The sequence below is a fragment of the Danaus plexippus genome (genome assembly GCF_018135715.1).
Source record: "Danaus plexippus chromosome 9 unlocalized genomic scaffold, MEX_DaPlex mxdp_26, whole genome shotgun sequence".
NCBI lineage: Eukaryota > Metazoa > Arthropoda > Insecta > Lepidoptera > Nymphalidae > Danaus > Danaus plexippus.
In genome coordinates, this window is record NW_026869848.1 from 3,494,695 (window position 1) to 3,515,182 (window position 20,488).

At 31.4% G+C, this 20,488-nt stretch overlaps 1 protein-coding gene across 1 annotated transcript in view; it reads right to left on the minus strand.

The window, feature by feature from the left end:
- The window catches only part of LOC116767303 (transmembrane protein 132E), a 46,994-nt gene extending 27,235 nt beyond the window's left edge, over positions 1 to 19,759 (minus strand). Inside the window, 1 exon segment of the mRNA XM_061527420.1 lies at positions 19,318 to 19,759. Within this exon segment, the coding sequence (XP_061383404.1) occupies positions 19,318 to 19,348 (31 nt within the window). The 5' untranslated portion in view covers positions 19,349 to 19,759.
- Positions 19,760 to 20,488: the final 729 nt, after the last annotated feature.

The following is a 20,488-nucleotide window of genomic DNA, read 5'->3' on the forward strand; positions in this document are numbered from 1 at the left end:
ATGCAACTTCGAGAATAAACTTGGTTAAATTATAAGGTATGTTACACGATAAATCGAATCGGAACAATCAGTTGGATGGAGATCCTAAATCACGCATTGGAAAATTCTGCCAACATGTGAAAAGATATCTGAATCAAGGAAAAAAATACCGTTATAAGTTATTTGTTTAAAAAATGGGTTCAATTAAAATATTATGATGCATGTTCCTGCATTAGTTTCAGCACTTGATTTTGTTGAAATCACAGGTATATAATTCGTATTCGTGACCCTTTGCCCTTTGTCCTAAGAAGTAGTTTTTCTATCAATTGATATATATATTTTTTTTTAAGAAGTATCAATTAAACTATAAAAAATACAAATTCTTATTTATGTTTATGTACAGAGTAAAAAAAAAACATTACGACAAATTAAGCAATTAATCCTAAATTTAAATCAATCTAGCTCTTTACGAAATAGAGTTATAAAATAACTTTATATACACACTACTTTCAAACCTACGTAGTAAGTAAGTAAGTAACCTCGGCTAAAAACTGGCATTTAAAATAGCTTCTGATCAAAATGTGTCAAAACAAAATTGTTTCACTTTAATTCTTAGCCGACAGAATTCTATTTTTAAACTGTAGTAAGGTGAATTGAATTTAATAATTCATCCATAATATAATGTGACAGTCATATAATTTTCACATTTCTATTCAGATCAGATCTCAGTTGAACTTGAAACAGCTACATTCGGAATCATATCTTGCTTATTAATAATTGCTCCTATTTCCTTTATTTTTAAGAAACGCTCCTTTGCTAAGTGAAATTCATTATATTGTAATTATTTAACATAATTTAAAATATTTAAGGTTCTTAAATTATTTTTCCAAAATTTTAGCGGTCATCTCTAAATCATTTTGTGTCGAAACTGGAAGATTCATCTTAAAACATCAGTCGATTCATCAAATGCAATGTAACAAAAAGGAAAGATTCTTCCGTGTTTGTTAAAAGGGTATTACAGTTATTTTTTCCTTATCACTCTACAGTTGTTTACTTTAAAACCATTACGAAAACTGAACGATATAAATGTTTCCAAAAAGGAAACTCTTAGACTTATCTCAAAGTTTAATTAGAAACGTCTACGAAAATTGATAGGAACAACTTTTCGAGTTAAGACAATTTGTTTTGAGAAACTTTTAAGGATCTTAAAATATTATTTACATTTACTCAAAACATTTAGAAAATTATGAATTAATTACAACATTTACAACAACAGATAGAGGTAACAAAAATATTAACACTTAGAAAGTTTAACAATACCTTTAGGATTTTAGATAAAAAAAGCTTTTGAACATGACGATACAACCTAAAACCTTTCCTTTTGGTAAAACTTAGTATAAACTGAAAAAGCATACAATCTAGAAGGATCTAAAATGGAAATCGAAATCAATTAGATATTTACCCGTTCCATTAACGAGTAGCTTCCACAGCTTGTACGTGAACTAAAAGTATAAATACGGAGATTTAATGGTTTACACAGTGTAGTCTCGTATTCTGACAGCGACAATATTTATACACGGTCCTCTCGGAGCTTAAATATTGTTTACAACAGTTCAATACAACATTGGTCACATTGAAACGGCTAGCGAATATTTCTGATTTAAATAATTGAAGGAATCGAATTTTCAACAGTAATTTACAACATGAAATTATTGGTATAACCACATACCACATTTAATAGAAAACACAGCATCATGGAATATTGAGGTTACGCGGAATAGCAATTATTAGTGAAATTATATAACAAAATTTTACATTCCATGTATGTATACATACTATTGCACACATGTGATCATTTATATCAAATAATTATAACAAAAATACATATGTGTTACAAATAAGAATAACTAAACGATTTAAAAAGCAGAGTTAAAATAACATCTAAAACACCACACAGATAATTTTACTTACTACATTTATTTACTTGGAAATTTTATAATAGTTTTGTAGCGATATGAGAGTAACGCTTTGAAATACTTTTAGTGACAAAAGAAAATGAAATGCACAAAACTCTTGGGATAGCACGGCTCTTGGGATTGCAGAGCTCAATTTAACAAACCACGAACAGAAGTACTCTATTTAAAAAATGATTCATTCAGACGAATTTGAAATGAAATATTTGCCAGTTACACTACTTCGAATGCTTTCTTTTCATTAATTTTTTATATTCTTTTTATTCTTTATTATTCTTTTCATATTACATTTATTACGTTAAATGTTCAATTGTTGTTATCGATAACTATCTGTTTCGTCATTAAATGAATGGATGACTTCCTCATTCTGATGTGCTACAGTCATTAACTTCTGAAAGTAGAGAACTTGTACTTGTCAGCGAACGACCGGCTAATACGGACTATAACTACGGATATACGACGGATTCCAGGGGAACCTGTCCTGGGGGCAGAGCGACTGTAAGGGCTTTATAACAGATATAAACGAATAAACATGATATTTTATGAGAATTACTTTGAAATGTACACCTATATAACGGTTTAAATTTGCCAAACGAATGAGTATTATAAACAAAAATTCTAAAAATAAATAGTAATATTTTGTATAGAGCCATTAATTAATTCTGTAATAAAAACTGTCTCGATCACATCAGCGGTCAAACATAAAGCAGGCGCGTTCTCGCTACGGGTTCAGGTCAACGGTCGCTTGCGCTTACGCCTGGGAACCGAAGATAAATATTTGAATTTCAACACTTAATACATATGCTTAGCAAATTGATTATGAAGTGTTCTGGCATCCGCGACTTGTTTATACTCAGAATTCTGGGTTACTCCTGTGTACATAGACATCGCAAGATCAGTGGGACTGTTAATTAGTTTATTATATCAGGTGTTAAGATTTCTTTATATACATAATAGTTAATATCACACGTAGTTACGGTTTTCAAATGTTTTTTTTTTACACACACCTTTTTAAGTAGCGGCGCTTGATAAATTGGTTTTTGTTTTTAATGTGAGGAATATTTGTTTATTTTAAAATCATTTCATGCTTATCGTAACATTCGATCGGAACCCTAAAAGGGAAAATAAGAATTTGAATATTGTATTGGGCGTTTCGGTGATATAGCGGCGGGTCAAAACATGTTTTAATGAATATTTCCGACGTATAAATATTAATAGAGCATTCCACGAGCAACAATTGTTCATGATTTTCATTTGAAAATTGTCCGCATGATGTAACAGTTTTTAAATTGAGAATTTCTGTTCGCGGTTTGTTAAATGGAGCTCTGAAGTCCCAAGAGCTGCGCCGTCCTAAGAGTTTTGTGCATTTAATTTTCTGCTATCGCTCAAAGTAGTTTACATTATTACTTACCGATCGCTTCATGCTTTATTATATAAAAAAATCTTTATAACACAATATAAATGTATTTCTCTCAATAGTTTTAATTAAATATTATTATTTAAGGAATATCGCCACAAATAATAATCTTAGTGATGTCCTGTAAAAACATTTTGTGAATAACTCAAAGTAGTAATATTAGTTATAGTGTAGATATATATAATATGATGCAGACGTGCAAGGTAATAAGAATTCATAGATTAACTTCATATAGTCCTTGTGTGACACGAATAGACCTCACCCTCGTCTCCTCAGCCGTGACGTAATTCAATGCAATGTTTTAGCTACGTATTGTAAATAAAATAAAATGCATCATTTTATTAAATTTTATAATTTAACATTGTGCGCAGTAAAGGAAAACAATTTATCATAAAAAGCATTCAGTGTGTAAAATATATGTTTAAAAAAAAAACAAAAAGATTTATTCGCACTAGACATCCTTTCATAGTTCATCACAATATGCTTGATGGTTTGATATTTATTTTAAAACTGACGCTGGAACAATAAAGGCAGAATGAAATGAACTGTTTCCCATCGATTTGCTTCGGATCACCGAGTCGAGGACAAGAGTTGATTTGATTAAATGTTCATGCACGAGCATTTAATGTGATGAGTAATATTTCTATTAAATGACAAAAAAAAGGAATTACAGAACAAATTATATAACTATTTGGACCTAAACTCACGTTACAAATTACGAACTGTCATCGCTATATAATAGTAAATGTAATCAAATGCTTCAAAATGTTTATTTTTATATGAAAGCTTCTAAAAAAGCAGGATCTGAATAAAGTTATATTTTTTTTCGAAATTACGTGCTCATTTATTCAAAGTAATTATAACGATTATGGTTACTTTCGAATAAACGGAACATGCAATAAAAATACTGATTTTTTTTTATTTTTGCTCGTATAATGAAATTGAAGTCCACTTTCGGATTTTTATGTTTTAAATTCAAAATGAAATTATACGCTGAGACGTAAAAACAGTATCGCAACGGGCTTTTTTGGAAGTAATTACACTGTAAATAATGCTGTTAAAATTTACAATATCTTTGGAATGTATTTGTTTTATGATCTCTTGGTGACATAGACTGCATATATTCTACGATCTATTTAGATTATATCTTTATATTATGCATATTTAATTAGTAATCTTTTACATATCCATGTATTTTAAACTATGATAAGTAAAATGAAATATTTAAACACATTTCATACATATTATACATTAAAATCTTACAACTTACTTTAAAATCTTACAAATAATGAGGGACCCGAGCCAGAAGGTAATACAATCACATAATAGAATTCCAAACCAATGGAAGTCCGATATCAGAGTCAAAGCACTCGAATAAATTATAAGTAAACTAATTAATAGCGCTGAAAGAAATTACCTGAGCTTCGGTGCCATTAGTGTCCCATTACTTCAACACTAATACCATCAAAAGACTCAAATTTATTATATTTACCACTTAATTTTAGGTCCATATATATTAAGTAACATTCAATGGACGTGCCTTTGGAAACTAAGGTTTTTATTAGTCTTTTTGAGAGAAGTGACACGACATATTTTACTGTCAGAATAGATAATTCTCTAAGACATATAATGTCCCAGTGACATTTATAAGCTAATAAAACATTTGTGTGCTTACATACGAGAGGATACGAGAGGATTGGAATTTGATTGTTTTTTTATTAAGTTCTGTTCTTAGGCTTCTCTTAGTCTATGCAATAGTAACATTCCACTACAGAACCAAAAACCCTATTGACGCCAACCTAAATTTTTATGAACTTAAATACAAAAAAAAACTATTTAAAATAATTTAATGGCATATGGTTTTCCTTTACTTTAATCAATTTATTGGCTTTAAAATAAAAATGCTTAATGGCTTTACAAGCTGGTCTTAATGTGACATTTTATTAAAATACACACACATGAACGTGGTTTTGTCTCCATATTAATATTAAATCGAGAATATTATTGTAATTTAAACGAAGGCGATGTTTGAAAACTTATCTACGAATAAACACTAATCATCTCATCGAAGTAAAAATGTTTATATGAAAAACAAAATACGCTCTCTATTGTATTATTTAAATGGCATTAAATAAAACAATACTCAAATAACACTTACGTATATCAAATGGAAATAGATAAATTGAATATAGTTTAATAAGATTAACAAAGGTTTCCTATAGCAAACCCTGTAAACCACATCATTGAATCTACATATTACCGTCCATTTTCAGTTAAAATTACATTATCGAGGCTTGTTTAATTTTAGAATACGGATATTATATTATATACATTAAATAGAGATAATATTTGTACTTTGTACTAACAGTCTTTTTAAAGTAGAAATATTGTCACTATACCAATTTAAATATTATATAACTATTACAGTGGCTTTATAATAAATAAATAACCTAACTCTCACATTTGTAACAAGTGATGCGGTATGAATGCTAAAAATCTAGGAAAAATATGCACCAGAGCGTAGAAATGTACACATTTACTAGTTCCGTCGGAACTCGGACTTTCCGCTGTTTATACAGTGCCACTGGGAAAACAAAAACTGGACAGGAATTCCTACATATGTGTATCCAAAGAACAGAATTCAACCAGAATTTTTGCAAATCTTTAACTATATTAATGCTGAGGCTTCTCATCTTTTATGTCATAAACATAATTAATTATACGTAACTATCTCTTCTATATTATATTTGCATTCATTATATACAAAGCATTATTTAAATATATAAGTAACTTATAAGCAATGATAAAGGATCTTGATAATTAATGACTTATTTGTATTGCCGCGGTGAGCTATGAGATGGCTTATAACATTATAGTTAATTAACAGTTATTAGTGAGGCTGTATTCTATAACCGTATAACCGCGGAGGTGAAATCAGTTTCTTGATAATCTCCATGAATTGCTTAATCACGTTAATCATCGCGCCTCTTTAATCTTGTAATCGTATAATTATTTGGAAGTTATTCTAACAAGTTATTGTGTAAATTCCAACTTGATTTTAGTCACTGTATCTCCGCTTCACCAATATACGATTATTTAAAATAGTTTCACGGATTGAATTATGGTTGAAATTTAAAAGTATTTAATTTCAATAATTTAGTAAATATATGACATTTCGAGTTTCCTATAATAGTAAAAGACCTTTTTTTTAACTTAGAAATATTAAATATTCATTTAAATCATATTTCGTTTATTTTGAAATACCCCTAGTTATTGTGATGCAGATTGGACGCGATTGTTCGTGACCTTTATTAAATAATGAGGATTATCAAGCTGCAAAAGAAAAAAATCATGACACTTTTAATGTGATCTATTAAAAAAATAAAGATATGTCACTTCTGCATCTAGACAAAATATTATTTACAACTCAAAAGGGGATTCGACTTTATATGACTTGGAATTTTAAAACTAATCAGATGCAAAGTTTTCAGAAAATACTGTCAAAACTTTAACTGCAGGCTGCCGCGCTGCGGTAATCTCACTTTTAAGTAAAGTCAAAGTTGAAAATCTTGAAGATTTCTTTAATGAATATATCTATGACTTACTTACGACATCATTAGATTATGTCTTATTTTAATATCGCCTCTATTATAACATATATACTTAATTACGATTATCTAAGCTAAGAACATTCGACAATAGATAGAATTGCTGTTACTAATCGAAGCGACGATAAAAATGTAAAAATAAAATAATAAAATCGCATAGTCACATCCGAAAAACATAGTTTCATTCTCATATATGTGGTCACGAAAATCTAAGATATCATTAATATTCTTTACTCATTATCTCTGGATATAGATTTTATTCTAAGATAAAAGTAAAGTACTTAAAGTATTTAACATAAGCGAACCAGGAAGCTACTAACTAAGTAGAACTCTACTTTGTTATCAGTTTACAGGACATACCTACATAACACATAAAATCCACAGTTGACAGACGATGGAACCATCTAGAATTCGAAATGTCCTACCATATTATATTATTTGAAATGACTCACATATCACAAAAACAGAACGTTTTATAATCGATACCATTATAGTTAATGTTAAGTAAATATTGATTTTTAAATAAAAGTCTAGTAGTTTTCAACAAGGCATTATCTCAGATGCTTCGGAAGTCTTTATAAGGAAGTTTAAGGTGTTATAACTTTTAAAATAGGTGCTGTTAGGTTTATGTTCCTGCACATAGTTTGAAAGTAGTAATACGTCTCGACGTCGTCACGGATTTCTGAATGGCTAGACAGCAAGGCTGTAATTTTTGCGCTTCGGTACCCAAACGAGTTTTTGGAGTTAGTTCAAACTCCTTGTTGTTCATATCTATACCTAGCGTGGATGTAACAAATGATATATATATATATTTTAATACACTATAAATATTTTACATTACGTATGTTCTTCAACTCATTAATCATTCTTGTTTTTACTGAAGCCAATATCGATTACGAAATAAGGTAGTGCTGACCGTTAGCTACTCATATCGCTGATGTATACAAAGTTTTATCCTTAGTACAAGTTCGTATTTATTATTAAATACCGACAGTTTTACGTTTATTTATCTTCACATCTATGTTTCGTCGTATCGATGTAGATGTATGAATAAATATCTATAACAGTCGGTGTTTAGTTCGACGATGTATTCTCGTTCTAATACGGCATCGCAGCGGCCTTTAAATGACGTCCCATAATTACATTAAGGGAAACAAAAGGGGAACGTCGTGGACAATATTAGGGGAAAGCTAAACAACCCCAGACATTTTTATCAAGACACCAGACGAGAATAAAATTCTTTAAATAGGAATTACTTCTTTTGTTAATGTAGCTTAATGGCCGGTTTTTGACACATTAATACTACATTAATACTTCATTTGCAAAGTACTTGTAAACGAAAATTTCATATTGGTATCCAACTATACAATAATAGATATTTGAATTACCAGCGGAGCAAGAGATCTTTAAACAGTACGACAAGTTAAACTCTGAAGAAAAGAACTTAATGAGTTAAAGTACTTCCTTTTTCGACATCGTTTACTGGATATAAAGTAAGTGTCTGCAGAACGGTCGAGTCGCTATTAATCGTGCTCGGCTTGCGAGGAACAATCCATAGTAGCGATCACAATAGCACGCCGTTTGAGTTAGTCGGTGAACGTTTAGCCGACAAAAGAAACTATTTAATTCTAAGGCACGTGTTCTTAACGTTTCCTTCTCATTTGTAATCCTTTATAGCCTTGCACGGAAACAATTGTATCAGTAAAAATTGTATACGTTACGTTGGTAATATTCCGTTACGGATATTAAATTGTTTAATGGGAAATAGGATTAATCCTTAGCTCGTCATTGTGTCTTGGCTGTATGATACAAATTTCATTTATCGACTAATACACTCGACTCAAGCTTATATTTTATATACGTACATACTGAAGTTAACTTTTTATTACGTGTCGTTAATGCTTATTACATGTCGTTACTGAAAGTAATATACCTTAGATTTAAAGCGACGTAATAGCGCTATTAATAAAAACCTATTCAATATTTTATATTATAGCAAATATCCTTTTGGTATAACACTCTTAACAGTATCTTCTAATTTTAGGAATAACAAAGAAGTAATTTTAAACATCACGCTCCGGACACATTTTCTTAGAAGTTTGAAAGTTCATTTATCGTCCAAACTGACACAAGCAGTGCGTGGCTTCGTCGACGTCGTGTCTATAACTTTAGCGCGGCTATAAATCTTTTGAATCGTACACTTTATCGACTCCAGCTAGACTCCTAAAGAAACAGACACTTCAAAGCCGCCTCAAAGGACTTTTTAATTACTCCTCCTACTCGGCCAACGTTTACAAGTTTTCTGCTTTTATAACTTTGCTGCCAGTGATATTTATGATCGTAGCTTCTGTCATCTTTTTATGTTATATATTTAGTCTAACAATAGTACCCTATGAACCGCGTTATCTATGAGCATGTACCATTTAATGTACACAATTTAAGGGATGAATTTCAATTCGAATATACACGAAGTAAGAGATCCTTGTAAATACGCTTGGCTCCATTTTGTGAACAGTCGCGTGCCAAGAGTGCCGAGGGGAGAGATGTCGTCCTAATCCCTTGACAGCTCATGAGTTTTTATGGTGAACAAATATTGGTCTTACGAAAGGATGACACTTTTATGTTTATAGGTTGAAACATATTTTACATAGAACTATTTAAATTGGATATTTAAATCAAAATAAATTTTGAATAAATTACGGACAGAAAAGCAAATACAGGGATTTTTTCCATTATAAGAGTCGAAACTGCAAGTGCAGTTGCGGAAATTGCAAGAGGTGTTTAGGTAAACTAAGGTTAGGAGCGAAGCACCGAAACAGCACAGAGAAGATTAATGGACTCAAAATTGCATCGAGCTAAATGCAATAAAGCTGGTAGATCCCGTGGCTAGCTGTGTTTTATTACTTAGACATGTGTCTGCGCTCTGACCTCATTCTAGACCGCTACAATTAAATAAAGTTAAATATTTCTTTTTTATATTAAATTAAACCGTATACTATGACGGCGAAATTGCTTTTTAAATTACAAGTTTCTAGGAAAACGGTTTCAGTCTTAAGTAAGAAATTATTATTTATGATATTTTTTCAATCATTCATTTCAATTTTAATGTTATTATTTTAATGTAATTATCCTAATAGAAGGCAAAACCTGTTTTTCGAGCAAAACTCTTGTTTTGTTCAGTAGAAAGCTATTGTAATCATCCCAAAATAAATTAGTAATTACGGTTATTCTAATTGCAATGGTTCGCAGTACGATAACAAAGCTCTATGTAATGAGGCGACACCCATTACTGGCCGGTCCGACACAATAATGAAACTACTGAACGTGTCGTGAGCCCAACGGCATAAAGGACAAACAATTAATATAACAGTCAAACTAATATTATTTTTAATAAAACTCGTAGATATTCAAAGTTTTAATAAATGAAGTACATTTTAGAACAATATAATAAAGTAGAACAAAGTAAATCTACCATCGGACTGGTATGTGATTTTACCGAGGAGAGACCGAAGGAATTTTCTTGACAGTTCTAATACTACCCTCCATGGTAGCGATAGCTTGTCTTTACATCTGATTCTCAAGTACAATCGTACTCTATACATAGTGTGAAGAAAAATACATTAAAGAAATCCCACTTCCACATTCCTTTATATAGAACCGGATTTCACTTAGGGAAACATCGAAACAAGGTTAGTTTAGAATTTACATAGTTTGAAAAGAGTCTGTCATCCAGTAGTGGGATAAAGGCTGTAACTCTGCTTCTAACTTTTTACTACATTTTGTTTGTATAAAAATGTCGCCAGAAATACGTAATGCCCACGAGAAATTTATTTTATCCCAGAAAAAAAACATGGACGAGGAAAATATTTTTCATTAGTCTCATGGGTACAGCTACAAAATCGAATTTAAAAAGGATCAAGTATTTTAGTAGAGATTTAACGACTCGCGTATAAGGCATGTATACCAACTATAATATATAAGAAAATTTAAGTTCAAAATTAGTGGTGCTATCGATTTAGGATTCACTAACATATTGGCAAATATTATTATCTCAAATATTGCACGTTATATAACCAGTTATGACAATATAAAGCACATTTTGGAACATTAATTACGGTAATAACATTATCTCCTGATATATTTATTTACAAGGCTTGTGACAATATCGATAGTAAGTACAATATATGCATCTACATGATATATATGATACCCTCTTATGAATGGTTGAAGCAATAAAACATTAATACGTTTAAATAAAAAGGGTTGAAAGTCATTCAATTGAAATAAAGTCTAAATCAATTTTGGGGAGACTCTAACTATATAAATAGTCAAGGGTCGAAAGACAGCCCTTTTGACCCTAGAAGGTCACAGATGTCTACATTCGAGAAGAAATATCGTCCTTTGAAATAATTTCAATATCTTTAGTTTATAGCAACAATAAATCTAAGCTTTTTTCATAATGTTCCATAAGTAGAAAGCATTTCAGGTCATTTTCCACAACTTTATTATTCTATGAGAGGTAAGGAAAACTTAACATAACTCCGTTACATGATATAGACTTACATAATGTGTCCCAAGCATTATTGTTTCCAATAATATACTTAGAATACATCAAGATTAACTTGGCGAGGTTCTTCGGTACCTACAAATCGATGAGAACACGGTATATAATCAGGGAAAAATAAAGGACAAAACCCAGTATATTTGTTACATGGGGTGATGCTGGGATAATCTCCCTCCGGAGCGTCGGGAAGCAATCTGGGACAAATACCTACGTCTGAGTTCGGACTATTTCTTTTACTTATAACATCGCATCAATTTAATAGCCTCGAAAGGTATAACTATAAAAGAAAGAAATAAAAAGTTATAGAAAACGTGTCGATGTAAAAGCTTTATATTAAAATACAATGGTTATTTTATTATTTTTATTAAAACTATTGATCTTTAGAATGTTTCATAATGTGTTTAATTTTAATAACCTATTTCGATGTCAATAAACGAATTACTTCATAGAAAGTTAGATTATTTATTTTATATATAAATATATATTAATTATGTAAAGACTTGCCAATAAATAAAATGTATCGATATACGATGTTAGTCGTAAACTATAGAACCCTAAACGAGCATCGTGTTTCATTTGAGATTTGTATCAGGTTGCTACTGAGGTACTCACAATATGAGGCTTCGTGATTAGGGTTGCTCATGCTATATAATCATGCTCTCTATTAATATTATTTCTAATTTATTATTTTCCCGTCACACTTATGGTAGCCAAGATACAATATTGTAAACACGGAATTAGATATAAATAATATACTTTCAGTCTTAATTTGTACATGTATAGTGTGGTTTTATATATACAATTATTATCAGCCCTAATACTTGGGGACTAACCATTTCAAAAAAAATCACGCAATGGCTTTTGAACTCTAAGAATCTGTATTAAATACTTATTATGATGTGATAATTATACTACCGTTTAATAAACTCCCGAAAAACCTCTTAGAATTCTGTTATATGGTACCGTTTGTCGAAAATCGTCTATAAACTGTTATTAGCAGCATATCTCTCAAAATATATTGATGAAAAAAAAAGAGAAAAACATGTCGAATTTTCGATCCCGCATGGTAGTTTGTAAACTATTTCGCAACAAAAAGTCATTTACTTGTTTGATATACAACACATATTTGCATGAAAAAGGACCATTATAAGCGGAACTTTAATATTGCGGCGGATCAATAGGTCGGTCCCAAAATAAATGGAACAATAGACGGGATGGTATCAGTGCAACCGCTTAAAATGCTTTCCATGTTCCGACGCGTCCGTCCGTTGTCCGGAAGTACGTATTGCATAATCTGTATCCAAATATTTAACTTGTATTTAAAATAATGGTCGTGTAAGAGTCATTAATATCATTTTAGCCAGGATGTAAACGTTTGACTTCGAGATCTCGGTCACGATAACTTTAACGGGCAAGTGTGACATTTGGAATCCGTGAGTCGATCGATAACCCCGAAAGTTAACTGTAACGAAATAAGATGAGATATGGATCTATATTTTTTACTCTTTTTTTTTATAACATATACGAAGAAGGGTGCGCCAAAAGTGAATTGTATAAAAAATGTCATTAGATAAAAACGATAAATCTTAGCGACTTACAAACGCACTCACGTCGTACGCCAGTTTAATTTTGGGGTCCTCAAAAAGTTATCATGAGTAAGCAAATTGTAAGCCTTAATGTATCAACCCCAGAGACACGAGTAGCAACGTAAGGGCTTATAATAACATTGGCTTAATTCAATTTTGTTTAATTTACTTGGTACTAAAAAAAATCCATTAAAGTGTTGTTACAATAATAAAGTTATATTTTATCTCAACCATGACGTTTTCGATTGGATATAATCTAGCACACTCTACGGATATCAGTCATCATTAAAGTGATTGCAAGCAGATAGGTATTAATTGATCTGAATTAAGGAAAGCAATGAGCGTGGGACAGACTCCGTTAATTAACTAAGTATCGACGTAAAGGAAATGCCTTATTGTAGATGTACCATAATTAGAATTTCAAATTAGAAATAAAAATGTTTTAAATTGATATTTAAACCCTTTCGTAGTTATGTTCAAAAATTTATGTATTAACTACTCGGTAAGACAAGAGCTAACAAAACGAAATTTTTGAAACAAAAATTATAGATTTTATTAAGTATTTCAAATCTTCCTTATTAATAATGGTATATATAAAAAAAAACAGAAACTTAATTTAACAGAACAGCAATTCTAAGTAGTATCCAAAGTTCAAATGTACTGATAAAAATGTCAACATCCGTAACAGGGTTTGCCGTTGCATAAAAGCAATCCAATCTCTTTGCACACATGGTGACTTCATAAATCTCATGTCAGATCGGCAGAGGCGGACTGTATGTCATAAATACGCTGTGTATGTGTGTCAAAACATGGGGATTTGGGCGCTGTCTCCCGCGCCAGAGACGGACCCGCCGACGCCAAGTGAGATAATGAAAAAAAGATTTATGATCAAATGTAATCAAATTTTATTGGAGACCAAACGTCCTCTTTACTATTAGCGGTACATTTAACTTCAATGTGTCAACTTGAAGGCAATTTAATGTGTTTTGAGGAATAGCCTCGACCGTTTGACCTAATGTATGAAGAATAAATACAAAACCATATTTATATATCTTAACATAAATTTAAGGAAAAAGTAGCCAAATTTCTTTTGCCAAGGAGGTCGTGAACGTAGCGGGAATTACCATACAGTTTTCAGCATTAAATATGTTGTTATAAAGCAGACTTGGAACAGAAGCGATTTTAACGCTGTCTGGAATATCTCTCGCCCTTTCCTGTCCTACTTAGCCTTCGTCCTTAGCCTGTTTGACCCAATTTACATTACATATTGTACTTTTAAATCCAATATATACATATATACTATTTGGACAACATATGAGGGTAATTCCTAGGTTATTTGAGTCTATGTTGCCTAAAACGTCAAATATATCAGTCATTTAATTTTTACTTTCAAAGCAAATGGAAACAAAACTTTTAATCACAATCAATTTATTTAATCTTCGAATCGTTTTTAATATATTTATTTACACATCCGCAGTAATATATAATAATAAATTGGGTCTATAATGACCTTTTCAAAACATTTTTACAAAAATAATGGCAGAATGACCCTCGAATCCATGAGGACTTTTGACAATAGGTCTTAGGGTGCCGCAAAAAGGGCCTAACGCGGAGTAATGTGAAATGGTTTGAATTAGTTATTCAGTTGATTATGATTCCCCCATAGCTACTCTATCATTATCGTTTTACTAACTGCACGTGCCGGTTCTCGTCCAGAAACCCTAAGTCGTCAAGGTCGATAATTGCAATTTACAAAGTCTTTTGTCCTCCCTACTCGACTTGTTTGTTTTGATTTAGAATCCAAACATGTTTGAATTTTTTTGTGTAATATAGTAAAAATATCAAGTACAAGTACAAAAAGGAATTTATAATATTAATCCGAAACAATTTTTTCTTTGAATAACATAAAAGTATACATGAAACATCTTCCTATGTAAAATTTAAAAGAACTATTTGTTATATAAATCACAAAATACTCGTTTAAAAGCAGAGCACTGGGGATTTAATTTAACAAAATGTAGACTTAAAAGTTCAGTTTAAAGCAATTGAACAACTGAAAAGCAATTAAACACTCCGCAAGAAGTTAACCTCACAAGGCAGGCACAGAGGAAATACATTTCAACACATTTAGTCCAATGAAACTTGAATCTATGGAGCCTTTGGAGAATATTTATTGGAATCATTTCATACTAGGTATTCCTTAATATTTTGTTTCATAATTATTTTATATTACACTCTGAATTTTCAATTGATAGAACATTAAAATAACACCTCCTTTAATCAGTGGACAAAATAGTGGAGATAATTCAAAATAAAACTTATGTACTATTATGTCGCCGTAATCTAGCCTACGACCTTCCTAAGGTATTGTTGACCTCAACGGTCCTGTGAGACTTAACCTTTATTTTACACGACTGTCCTTCACACGGCTTTCATTACCTCATATAATATTCTGTTATCGAGTTGAATAGAAATCGTCTTTACGATCTTTTGAAACAGTTACAATATCTATTTAAAAAATCATATAGAGTATAGAGTGACGACGATTTCCTATCCTTAAATTTATATTTACTTCATTATCCTCCTTCAATACTTCATTGGTTACGTAAAAGAAATGCATAATATTTTATAGAGACAGTTTACAATACAACATATGTATTTCCAAAAGGCAACGGAACAAGATTAAAGTGCCAAAGTGACGAAGCGATGGACAACAGTTAATATGTAAATTATAAGATGTAACAGAAAGATATTGAGAATCATAAAGATACAATGTCTTGTTAACATCTGTTACATCTCTTCCATTTACATGTAAATTTGTTAAAAGTGAGATTCTTTTACAATATTCTGATAGTGCTGTTTTAAAGGAATAAATTTCCGGCAGAGCCGCCGTAAAGTTTAAACTTCAGTGTCATATGGAAAGTGTGAGAAGAGTCGAAATATAAATTTTGTAGAATTAATGAAGATTTGTAGGTTTAATGTGGGCAAAGAATGAGAGAACTGGCGTTATATGTAACACGATTAGGATTGTTTCAGGCTCCAGAGTAAAATTAAATAAGATTCATTTGCACCTGGGAAATCTCATTGTACACATAATGTCTAACTGCGGTATATCTTACGGAACATCTTTATTATGACCAAAAATTGCACTTGTGGGAAAGTTATGAGTTATATATGTAAATGTATTAAATAAATCGATGTCATTTACATGTATTCTTTTTATATGCTTCGTATACTTGATTATACTATAAAGTAATAATATAATTAATATAAAAAAAAATCATATAATACAACAAATTTTAAATTTAAAAAAAAAAACAATTAAATAACCTGAAGAATTGATAAATTTTATCTGTTAATATGTGGGCTGAATCCGTAAATTATACATTTACTGGTACTCGTAAAAAGGGCAATAAATATATAGGTTATCTCATGAGATAACGGTATGCAAGCGTCACGGCTCCTGTGAATGAAAGAGAGCAATGCAGTTAACGTCATTAGAGTTTAAGACCCTTGATCTGTAGCTAAAAGGCGGCGCTCATGCCGATGTAATTAGATTTAAATATTATACGTATTGCGTAATAATTACGTATGTATGTTTGTAGGATCATTATAGTTTGATGGCTCTTTTTATAAATATCATAAAATGTAATATTTTTTCTTCTCTCACTGTTTACTGTAATTTCGATTTATCTTTTTACCCCAGCGTTTAATCATTTATATGAAATTAAGAACGGTTTTCAGTGTAAGTGAAGCTTAAGATGCGCCTCGCATCCCATAAAGAGTACACACAGTGCGGAACAGATGAAAGCGGCGCCCCGGCTACTTATCGTGTCCCCGCAACCATTCTGTATGATGCCTGTCACCACCCCAAAATAGATTAAATAACGAAAGTAAAAAAATCTTCGCATCTCAAGGTCATCCAATATCTTCTAGCTTGTCAAAACGCTATCTCCAATCTCCATCTATATTAATAAGTTTATCTACGGATAGAATATAATATGGTGCAACATAAAAGCTGTTTTGATGCATTTTATAAACGTAGATAATATGTAACCTAAAAAACTAATCTCAGTTATTATGTTTATTAAATTTAATAAACGGTTCTTTTAATCCATTAGAACTTATGTAGGAGTGAAAACCCGTTTTTAGGAAGCCGACGTAAGCTAGCAAAGCTTTGGATAAATCACTTACAAGTTAATGGATATCGAAAGATCCCAGAAATTTTCACAACTGATTTTAATTAAGCTATTTCATCAAGATGAATATTGTCGAGCAATGAAAAATACCTAAAGATTTTAATACTAAATTTCATTAACAGTTGAAAAATTACTCAGTTGGTGCCTTATTGTTCTTTAAATAGATTCCATTACCGTAACTCCGAGGCTGGAATTGATTTCAATGTCAGAATACTAAAAATAAACTTAAGTGCAGTGCCTTTAAAAAAAAAAGTCTGAAACGGATAGGCCAGGTGCGTTCTGCATCCGCCTTGAGAAGAAAGAACTAACATTTGGGATACATGATAAATTGCGTCGGGAAACAAGTTTCAAACTAAATATTGGGTAGAGTTTGAGAAAAAAATATTAAAATGCAAAATCTTTATCGCATATTTTCTGAACTTTGGATACGAAAAAAGTCTTAGGAATATAAAAAATATGTATGTTACATGGGTAACACGTGACGGTATATTTAAATATGTATATTGTATGTTATAAACGTAAAAAGAATTTAAGTCTGCTGGAACTAGTGTTAATTATTTAATTTCGGTATACCGTTATCAATGAGGTTTCGGGAAATGCCTTAGCTTAAATAACCTCGTAGCATTTTAATCAACAAACGATATTTTATTAAAATTCGAGTAACTTGTAGTCTGGATCAATATAGATAAAATATGTACGGAAAGATCAATAGGTCATTTACAAGTTTCTTATAACTAAAGGTTAGGTCATAAAAACTATTACGTAAATCCTGGCAGTTAAAGATGATTATGTAATATATATAGGTTATAAAATGTATATTCCTGACAATGTTTTCTTTTAATTTATAAATATATAATATACTTTGCATGTATGCTGACTCATTACAGATATGAACACTAATATTTTAGAGTGAATTTTCTAAAAAATCTGAACAATGTGAGCTTTAGTAACTTTGTGGGAACATGTAGGTATAAGTGTTACGTAACAACTCTCTATCATAATACATAGCATTCATTACCAGCGGTCATTGGGCGCAATTTTAACAGTTTATTCATTGATACAAATTGGAGATGCGGGTCCAATAACAAGCAAAACTATAAATTACTTCAGTTAATAATAATAGTCTCGCAATTGGAAGCATATGGCCAGTTTTTTGCTAGGCCGTCGGGATAATAGTCCTTTTCGTTCTACCTGCATTCAACACCTGTCGTCTCAATTGTGATATAGGATTTTTAAGACTTGATTTAGAGAAATGTTTAAAAAGACAAAAATTTCATTCAAAAAATTTACATAATGAATTTTAAACTTTACCACTAACGGCTTCTATAAATTAGTTTTTATATATTTTATTTTATTTACCTATAAATATTTAACTATATTAAAACAAAAATATAATTTTAGTTCATTCTTTATTTACTGGTAACAAATGACAATTGAAACTTATAATGGTATTGTGAATGAAAAATCTTATAGCCGTGAGAACATTCCAGTATCGACAGATGTTAGTAATGCTTTTGTTATTGATAAATCAAAATAACTAGAGGGAATTTAAAATTACTAAAAAATGGTAACAATTTTTAAATGCGATTCAAACAATACAAAACTTTTTAATAGCCCTTCGATTCGTGTAATAATTTTATCGTTGGAAAAGGCGAGAATTCCTGTAACTCTTACAGACAATAAGCGTAGGATGAGTTTATAATTGGTAAAATCTTCTAATTATTTTTGCTTAGTACTATTTTCTAAATATAGTATAACTTTTTCATTAATGGACTAGATTAAAAATAAATGAGACTAAATCGTTTATGTATACCAATATCAATAATTAAATCCCTAATAATATTATAAATTTTCAATTTAGCGTTGCACGTACGTACTTACCCATATCTAAGTTACACTGCAACTTACTGATAGAGATTACTACAAATTTACTTTGACGTTAAGTACATTTATATTTTTATTCTATTTAGAGTATCTATGAAGCTTTTTACCTGTCAATAACAGCAAAATGAGTCGCCGCATGATGAAATCCTATCCTTATATTCCTCGAGCTGCCAGTCTACGCCGGAGGCAGAGCCATGGTCTCCTCAGTAAAACTCGGTCAAGCTTATGTTTACGCGACTCAGCTGACGTCCTCGTCTTTACGTTCGCTAATCAACCACACACTTGCACACTGCGGGACCCGCACGCTGCAGTGTCAACGGCCACGAGCTTTCAAGAAAAACTAGATGCTGGGCGAAAGCTGTCCTCTGACAGCGGCGAGATTTTCCAAAAAAATAGACCCGCGAATCGTCGTTATTGAATAAATTATTCATTCATCTTTTACGTTATCGAAACTTAGCTGACAGATCCTGTCTGCGATGAAAACATTACACATGACTCGAGCTCGTCTGAGTATCGTCGCGCGAACACAGCGCACGGCGGCTGACTCGCGAGTTGCGTGAGTGGGCCGCCGGCGGGGGCCGTGAACAACGGCGGAGCAGGGTGTGGGGGGCGGCGGGTCCACGCCTGCGCTCTGTACGGCCACCGCACCACCTACAGTATTGACCGACGACGCCTCCTTCTACATTGAACATCCTTAACTAGGTACTACGAATTCTCCTTTGAAGATTCCCTTAATACTTTACCCATAATCTAGATGCGTCACGTGCATTATTGAGCAACTTTTTATTCGGTTAATATTAAAAAATCTACTTTCTGTAATTCAACTGTAAATATTATTTATATTTTCCTTAATATTTACTTATTTTGTCTTATTTATTATGTCATATCGTCGGAAATAATTTTATATTTTTGCCGATTTCTAAATTAAGGATGGCGTCATCGCCCAGACTTAATAATGTATTTAAATAGAGACGCTAAGAGTATTCTTCTAGTAAATCCAGTAATGTAATTAATCTAGATTCTAGTCCCAACGAGAGCCTATTTGGACTTGTGCCTATTGACTGCGCATCTTATGACATCATCAGATAGGCATTTTTTAAAGCCAATGGAGGCATTGTAGTCGTATTGACATAGTGAACTCTTGTGACCCCATTCTTAATATAATTGCTGGCAAAAATTTCACATTACTTAAAAAATAATTTATCGTTATATAAAAAGTAACTCTTATGTTCTTATCTACATCTCCATATTAATATGTACCGATTTCAAATGTACACC